The 9467-nt window shown below is 45.8% G+C and overlaps 1 protein-coding gene across 1 annotated transcript; it reads right to left on the bottom strand.

Annotated features, from left to right (window-relative positions):
* Window positions 1-261: 261 nt before the first annotated feature.
* On the bottom strand, window positions 262-9392 carry LOC135815355 (solute carrier family 35 member B1-like). Its single transcript, XM_065328636.1, has 9 exons — window positions 8861-9392; window positions 6495-6592; window positions 6129-6256; window positions 5583-5613; window positions 5108-5211; window positions 2464-2517; window positions 2027-2150; window positions 1194-1300; window positions 262-965 (listed from the first exon to the last, which is right to left on the bottom strand). Exons 1-9 carry the CDS (start codon window positions 9040-9042, stop codon window positions 729-731), a joined length of 1065 nt encoding a protein of 354 aa, XP_065184708.1. The 5' UTR covers window positions 9043-9392; the 3' UTR covers window positions 262-728.
* Window positions 9393-9467: the final 75 nt, after the last annotated feature.

Consider the following 9467-nt stretch of genomic DNA (forward strand, 5'->3'; position numbering starts at 1 on the left):
CACACACACACACACACACACACACACTTGTACTTGCTCACTGCCAAAACTGGTCACGTGGGTCTCCCCGGGAGAGGGGAGAGAGACTCAAAAGGAATCTTGGAAAGATGACTCAATTGGCCATTGAACCACCCAGCGGCCGACACCCCCTGAACACACACACACACACACATACACACACACACACACACACACACACACACACACACACACACACACACACACACATAGCTGTTGAGAATCCACACACAACAAAATTAATCCAAACCGAGAAGATCAAGATTGTCAAGTACCTAGTGTTCATGTGTTCATACGCAAAGCTATACATGATAACATGTCCTAAAAATGTAAATCTTACTAAAGCTGGGAAAGCCATTATACACACTAAATCTCATCATAGTCGAAGCAAGGATGAGAACCTCGAATAAAGTTGAATAAAAAAAGTTATATAATAATACAACCTGATGTTACCAAAATACTACGGTAAAAATAAATACACATCTACATGCATGAAGAGAACAGGTGATGACTGGGGCGGAAATATAATACGTCAACATTTGAATGGTAGAGTGCTCGACCCACCTTTGGGTCAAAATTTGAACGTATAGGCAATCCTAGCTATGAGTATGGTGCTTGCGCTGTGCTGACATCAACACGCACAAGACAGGTATACGGCGATGGCCTGCATTTTGTCTAATACTCTCTCCATATTGAAACACGGTAATGTGTCACACCGAGGAGGTGGGCTGGTGCCCAGGTAAATGCGTGGCCGTTGCCTTCTTCCGTTTGGAAAGGCTCTCCAGCAGCAGGGCAAAGAAAACAATGAAAACCGCCAGCCACTGCCGGCCGATCAGATGGTTGCCGAAGAGAACAATGGACAGGAGGATTGTCGTGAACTTGCGCAGAGTCGTCGCCAGTGAACAGACCAGCGGTCCGAAGTTCGTTATCGTCAAGAAGACAAAGCTCTGGGCACATACAACGGAAGCACCATACTGCAATGAGAACATACTCACAGACTCAAACAGGGCTCGACAAACAAGTGGATCTCTATGGCAATGGCGCCCTGTGAAAACAGACCATATTGACTTTGAATAGAATTATTCCCTATTTGCCTCCTTCAAAAATCATTGGAAATTAATAATTATGCTAGTAAATTAGCACCATAAGTGCTCAACAATATCAACTTAACTCACCTGTCCAAGAGCACTAACAAAGCTGAAGCCAACAATATCCCATATTACATACGGGTAGCGAGCCAGGAAGCTTCCAAATGCGATGCCTTCTCCAGAAATCAGCAACGCTGAAACAATAACACGGAGAGCCACATCCAGGGAAATGCTGTGGCTCGTTATGCACGACACAGAGGTCCTTGCCCGCAATGCAGGCATAGCTCCTTCAGCCCTCCAATTTAGTTGGTGACATGACCGCATCTCCTTCCAAGCTTCTGTGTCTGCGATGCTCGTTTTTCAAATGCAAACAGCTCGTTCGGCATATGCAATTATCTCGCACAGTATGCTCTTTACAAAATTGGCCTGTGGACCACCGCACTAAAGTATTTTCTCTATTCTGCACACAGTCGCTCAGAGGCATACCTGTATTGTAAGTATGTCTTATTACAAATATACTTGCCGCTAGGAAATTGTAGCAGATTTTACAAGTAAAAACTTTTAAAAAAGGCCAAGCCAATGTGCCAAAATGGTCTGGGAGATTGAAAACAAAGAAAACATGCCTATAGCGGGAAAAAATACGGCAGTACAAACAACAACAACAACAACAACAACAACAGCAACATATCTTACTCGACACTGACAATCGTGAGAAAAACAATCAAAATACCTGCGCAAACCAATGTTTCAAAATTGCGCCGTAGCCGAGTCAAAGACAGTCGCATTGGGTGTCAGCAGAGACTCAGCACGTATCACGCAGCCGGAAGATCTGCAACGCAGTGTTGTGTACAGAAACTGCTGTCTACATACACATGTGTACTCTTGTGAACTTGACAACATGCATGATTGGAAACACTCACCAGCAAACAAGTAAGCAAAGCCGTACGCATTCGTTGCATACATCAGCTGAAATGAAGTCACCCGGAACACATTGATCTTTTCTTGTACAGCGCCAACCAGGCCGTCGAACACCAGAGACAATGCCTAAACCATAACGTGGTAAAAAGGCAGACACACAGGAAAAACGTATCAGTAATCATGCCTATTAAATCATGCTTATTTATCTTTAAAGGAAATATATAACAAAACATTATTCCTTGCATGAGAGTGAATTACAAAGACTTTCTGTACACACCACCCTCAAGGATAAAGGCGCAAACAAACCTCCTGCATGTTCATGTAAAATGCCATAAATCACCAATCAGGCTCTCAGTAAATAACTGAACAGGAGGCTGTTGACTGATCCGGAGAAACAACTGCAGTCAGAGAAGCACTGAAGTAAGAATCAACACCTTACCAACAATGCCACACCAAACGTCTCACTGCCAACTTCTTTGGGCGGCCTATCTTTCTGCACAGACATAGAGAAACAGACAAAGCACAAATTTCATTGCAAAACAAGAAGTGGACTTCTTCACTTCATGATCAGAACCATCGCCTCGTAGGCCTGGGTATAGAATGAGATACGCCTTACTACCTGCACAACACCATGGCCACCACATTGCACAATTGCTTCCCACCACACAAGTGAATGCAGCGAGTGCCCTTAGTACTTAAAGCAACCCGACACGTTAGTACCACAGTCAACTGTATTGAGTCTATTGCCTTGGCAGTCCGTCACCACAATGCCCATGCACCGAATTCGCTACAAGCAATTATCAAAGAGTTGGTGGACAAGCCGTTGATTATTCACTCTCATTGTAATATCAAAAAGTATTCTTTCTAGACCAAAGAGTGGTATATTTGATAACATTTAATAACGATAGAAATTTTTACGATACTTCTCCAGACGTTTCGTTGTTCTGAACAACATCGTCAGTGGATAAAGAATGGAGGGCTTTGGGTGGTGGCACGGGTTAATAGGGAGTGACGGTGGTGAGATGAGGTGAGGTGAGAAGGTGAAGGTGGGAAATACATGTATCTACTTCCTCCGTATACAAAAACTTCGTGACTTTTTTTGAAAGCTGCGCACAGCTCTGGAATTGTTCCGTTTGACTCGGAATAACACTTGTGGCATTGTCTAACCTGTTTACAAGCTATATACAAAGAAAAAAGCAACTCAGACGAATGAGATTGAGTTTTTTCAAAGTCTTCGTCGCTCATGTCATTGTCACCTGACGACCCTGACTCCGCATCGCCAACAGTCGCTGCTTGCGCTCGCATTTCGTTCAGATTCTTGTCACCTGCAGTGATGATCCGACTTTGGCTACGTCCTCTTCATCTCTAGAGCTGTGTACGAATCGGTGTCGACTATATTAAGTTGTTCCAACCTGCGACCTCCATTATGCCGTGAAACGAGTCGTACAAGCACATCCACACGCTTCGCATTTTCTCGCCAGGATAATCCTCCCAAGCATTCTACAATGGCTTCGAGGAGGTCCCTGCAATTCCCCTTGGCGACAAAGGAGACGTCTGACTGGAGAGAGGCGAAGAAAGCCAGGCCATCGACATTCTGATCCTGAGTCTGCGCTGGTTGCACGACGACTGAAAAGTTTCATCTTGCCGTGCGAGCGAAACAAATCTATGTTCTCATGCTGCGTAGATCTATGGGGCCGCGCACTGCAAGTACGAGCCTGGCCAGTTTCAGGGCAGCGAGTGCCGCGTGATTCCGTGTTCCATACCAGTGCAGCCACGAGCTACACTTCGTCACTGTGTCAGTTTCGAGCAAGTAAGTGTTAGTTTTTTTTCATTTGACTCTTTGAGTTTCTGTCGGCAACGTCCTCACACGCATGGTGTCCGTGGAGAATCTGTTCGGGATCAACCGAACTAAACTCGACATGGACGTGGGTTGTCGATGACAGCCTTTGGCGCCGTTCGTTGAGCAGGTTCTTGCTCAAAAACACTGTTAAAAAAAGTCACGAAGTTTTTGTATACGGAGGAAGTAAGTTAATGGTGAAGGTTAGGTGCGGGTCGATACAGGTGGGAAGGGGTACACCCTTCGGGTAGAAGTGTAGGTTGGTAGAAGGTGTTGGTGTGCGTAGAAGGTGGAGTGGCGTAATGGAAGTGTCGGGTTGATAAATGTGGGAGAGAGTCTAGGTAGGGTGTGGATCAGCAATAGGTGTTGGTGTATGTGGTGGGTAGAATTGGCAAGAGGTGTGTGTGTGTGTGTGTGTGTGTGTGTGTGTGTGTGTGTGTGTGTGTGTGTGTGTGTGTGTGTGTGTGTGCGAAAAAGAGTAAGGTAGTGAGTATTGGTATGCGTGGAAGGAAGATGTGACAGATACCAATAGATACCAATACTCACTACCTTACTCTTTTTCGCACACACACACACACACACACACACACACACACACACACACACACACACACACACACACACACACCTCTTGCCAATTCTACCCACCACATACACCAACACCTATTGCTGATCCACACCCTACCTAGACTCTCTCCCACATTTATCAACCCGACACTTCCATTACGCCACTCCACCTTCTACGCACACCAACACCTTCTACCAACCTACACTTCTACCCGAAGGGTGTACCCCTTCCCACCTGTATCGACCCGCACCTAACCTTCACCATTAACTTAGATACATGTATTTCCCACCTTCACCTTCTCACCTCACCTCATCTCACCACCATCACTCCCTATTAACCCGTGCCACCACCCAAAGCCCTCCATTCTTTATCCACTGACGATGTTGTTCAGAACAACGAAACGTCTGGAGAAGTATCGTAAAAATTTCTATCGTTATTAAATGTTATCAAATATACCACTCTTTGGTCTAGAAAGAATACTTTTTGATACAAGCAATTATGTAAGTACATTTTAACATACGTGCAAACACACACACACACACACACACACACGCACACACACACACATACACACACACATATACACACACTGTCACATACATACACATACACACACTCACACTCACACTCACACACACACACACACACATCACATACAATGTACACACACAAACTCACACTAGGATACATAAATATTCCCACGCCAATGACGATGAGGAAGACGCAGGCATAACGCTGCGCCGAGTAACGTTTGCCTGCTAGTAGGACACCGAGCAGGAGAACTTCAGTGGAGTGACGCCGTACCGTAAACAGAAGGAAAACAACGACGAAACAAGGACAGGGACTTTTCGTTAAGGAAAAAAAGTAACCTACAGCCAACATTTCTGACAATACGGCGCAAAAACTGAAAGGTTGCGTCAAAGGACACGGAGTCCCATCCCTTCTACCACACAAAGAACATATACTGGCAATACCTTCCGAAGCAGTGCAAGAAGTAGAGGATGAAACAGTATGTAGAAGGAGGGGAAGGGGGGGGGGGAGGCGTGAGAAGAAGGAGAGAGGGAGAAAGCACGGGAGCTGATGGACACAGAAGAGGTGATGGGTTACAAACAATCACACTGCAGAAATGAAAAACAGGCAAATTTGAATTTACCTGAAATGGGTTTACATGCCTTCAGTAGCACCTGTGCAGAGAGACACAGAGACATAGATACAGCGTGGGTGTCTAAGCTGCCACATGCGTACTATCAGCGTGCAGTAATGTGTAAGACCAAGAGGCTAAGCAGCGCCCATTCAGATCTCCAAACCTACGGTGCTGTTCAATGAAGTCAAGCTGCTGTGAGTCGGCTAGTGCCAGACGCTGCGTAGCCCCCGGACCTGCTAATACTACGCTGTGCACTAGTGCAGGGCGCTGACATATCCATGAGCCCAACGTGTACGCCGAGCTCGACTGTATATGCATGTGAGCAGGCTGAGAACATTGGATACGGCATTATGATCCAAACAACATGTGTATACCTGGACACTAACAACACGACTGTAGACCAGGTCACTTACAACACGACTGTAGACCAGGTCACTCACAACATGACCGTGTAGACCAGGTCCCTTACAACATGCGTAGACCAGGTCCCTTACAACATGACCGCGTAGACCAGGTCCCTTACAACATGACTGTGTAGATCAGGTCACTACTAACCTGCACAGGGTAGGCAATGTACTCCAGCGCCTTATTGCTGGTTATCATGGCCAACACATATGTACTGGAGCAGATCGCGAAGAGATGAGCTGGAGCGTTATTGGGAACATCGGGCTGGATCTGCAACACTGCAACAGAGAGCACCGCCATACCCATAACTCATTCGACATTACTGGCATACAGCATAAGCATCATGCTATGCCAGGCCAGTCTAATCCAGAGATACACGTTGTGACACAATATCACAAAGCAAAACGGTGTATCAAGCAGATAATGCACATCATGCCGCCGAGTAACTGTCTACTAGTTCTGGCACTAGCAATGCACAGCTGTATAATAATCTGTTCAGTGTGTTGCAACACTTACCACCACCAGCAAATAAGCATCCGACCAAACATTGGCAGAAAACCAGTCCGGTGGCATATGTAAACCGCTCATGGTGCTCGCCGAATGAACCTCGGGTTCTGGAGACGGGAAGGAAGAAAAAGCCAGGTAGGAACGGCATTGGTTAATGTTGTTTCAAACGGGACAGGCCAACAGGCATAGCATGTAGAGTGACATGAGTCACACGACACATGCAGAGCTGCCAACCAACTGGGGTAGGGTGCGTGAAATTCGAAAAATCTGCCATGATCATGCTGATCACAGTGAGTTTCTGCGAGAGAGTGCTTTTTTATTACTCCGCTGCTCGCTAAAACGGGCTGGGAACGTACAACTGGAACACTACACCACGTGGTGCGAGTTTTCGCCGTCGGTGTACCCCAGGGAGTCGTACTCAAACTAGGGAGGTGACACGGCACAGAAATCCGTGTCACAGGGGTTGACTCGCACCCGTAACCCCTTGTTGTTATTTTTGGAATAGTTCAGTCCAGTCCAGTCCGAAAGGTCATACTCGGATCGACTCGCCTTCTGTACTTCACCTCCAAGCGTGCCGCATGGGTGTCTAGTTTTTGAAATTTTTGAGGCAGCACATTTCGTTTACAGCCCATCACTCGCCAGTATTCTTTGAAAGACTACCAGCAATTGTTTAGCTCCTGCCATGTCCGAACTACTTGATAGCAGTGATGGCAACAGCAGCAGTTATGAGACGGCGCGTAGTGTTGCGGTAACATAATTTACTGTTCAGAACTGTTCAGAGTCGGATCCTAGGTTAATCCGAATACTAAAAATTGACCCAAATTGCAAATAACACGAAGCTGGTTTTTGAAAATTGTAAGTCGCGTATCTTCCCCATTTCTTCTTTATGGCTTGCACAATACACCAATCTGCCTAAATAACACATTTATAGCAGGGGTTAAGTACCATACAAGAGAAGTACAGCCAGTGATATTGTCATGTTGAAATACTACAATTTTGAAACAAATTACACATAACACGAAGCTGGTTTTTGAAAATTGTAAGTCGTGTATCTGCCCCATTTCTTCTTTATGACTTGCACAATACACCAGTCTTCCTAAACAACACATTTAAGTAAAAGTAAAAGTAAATTATCGTGTCCGTTCCCGAAGGGAACTCACGGCGGCCGCTAACACCCGATAAATCCTAGCGGCAGATGCAGCGCCTAACGGTGGGGGTGAGTGGATAAGTCTCACAACCACTGGCACAAGTGCCGAAAACGACCCCATTAGCTGCATCCACGTACCCCTTGTGCCTGGCCACAAGTTCCCAGTTGACTGTGGGTAGCAGCACGGCTGGAAAAAACGCTCCCAGGCAGGACTTGAACCAGGTACCTTTCGTATCTCAATCATAGTCTTTGACCAACCCACTGTGCCTGCCTGGTACAACACATTTATAGCAGGGGTTAAGTACCATACAAGAGAGCTACATTGTACATCTAGTCATACTGTCATAAACAGCCAGCATTTTTCCTGCAGCAGTCACACCACCATCATCATTATTTCCAGGGAAATCCTCTTACATTGTCAGCTCCTACGTCGTTAGATACAATGTAGGGGGCTGTAGGACCGGCTCGTCAAAAATAGAGAACCTGAACAAGCGTGCTCGGGAATCGTAGTATGCCTGAGCACTCCAAAGTCCAATAAAAACTTGATCAATGGCAAAATCGTTCCCCACAGAAAAATTATACTTTGCGGGTCTTGCGTTGCACGCTTGGAAGTGAAGTACAGAAGGCGAGTCGATCCGAGCACTGTATGACCTTTCGGACTGGACTGGACTGAACTATTCCAAAAATAACAACGAGGGGTTACGGGTGCGAGTCAACCCCTGTGACACGGATTTCTGTGCCGTGTCACCTCCCTAGTTTGAGTACGACTCCCTGGTGTACCCCATAGAAAGGGCATCAGGAGTTGCACACTCTTGGGAGCTTATATGCTCTTGATATAAGTTGTAGTCTTTTTTCCACTTGCGCCATTCCCTGTACTATCCTTGAAGAGAAGGAAACGAAAACGTTCGATACCATAATGAGAAGTGCCTTGTTGACTGGATGTGTAAAATAATAGTGAATGCTTGCGAACCTATCTTCGTTTAGAAATAATGTAATTGTTGTTGTAGCAGTACTGTATCTATGCCAACAAACCTATAGGCCTAGTACATCAAGAACCATGTTCAGGCAGAAGAGTGTGCCATGTGAATACACAGCTACAGAACATGTCCAAAACAATTATTGTTTTTTGTTTTTGCTTTTTTCTTCTTCAGTTTTTCACTCAAACTCAAACTCGATCAATACCCTAGACTGATATACCAGGGTGCAAAACAGACACCAGACAACTTACACTTTCTCTTGGAAGATTCCAAACACCAGGTAGCACACGAATATCCCAGCTACACACAGCACCAGTCGTGCTGTCTCTGGGAGTCGACTGAGGCGATCTAAACACGACAGCATCTGGAGAGATATCCATGAGCCCCCAGAAGGAGCACCTCCACCATTACTACTGCCAACCGAAGTCATCATCACAATTCTGCCTTCAGTGATATCACGAACACTACTGAGAAAGTCCTACATGGGCTATAGGTTCAAAAGAAGAACTCATTGTGTCTTTGTTGATGCACACGTGTGTTTATCAAGGGCAAGTCAATCATGACCTCTACCGGCGAGTACGGCAGTAAACACTTCTACTACTACAACTATAGCTAGCCCAGCAACAGATAGGCAATGAGGTGGCCGGTATTTGGTGGCTGCAACTCCACCTCTGGATTTCGTATGTGTTGTTGAAAAGGCCAAAGAGAAGGTCAGTCGATCACTCCTTGAGTCCTTCCTACATCTCGCAGGTTCAGCTGATGTCGAGCTTTTGATTCATTTCTGTTACCAGCTACATTTTTCACTTTCCAAACCACGTGCCGTGGGAAACGTGTGGCATGGCATGTCGCAAAATAATT

This window comes from Sycon ciliatum, chromosome 4, assembly GCF_964019385.1.
Source record: "Sycon ciliatum chromosome 4, ocSycCili1.1, whole genome shotgun sequence".
Classification (NCBI taxonomy): domain Eukaryota; kingdom Metazoa; phylum Porifera; class Calcarea; order Leucosolenida; family Sycettidae; genus Sycon; species Sycon ciliatum.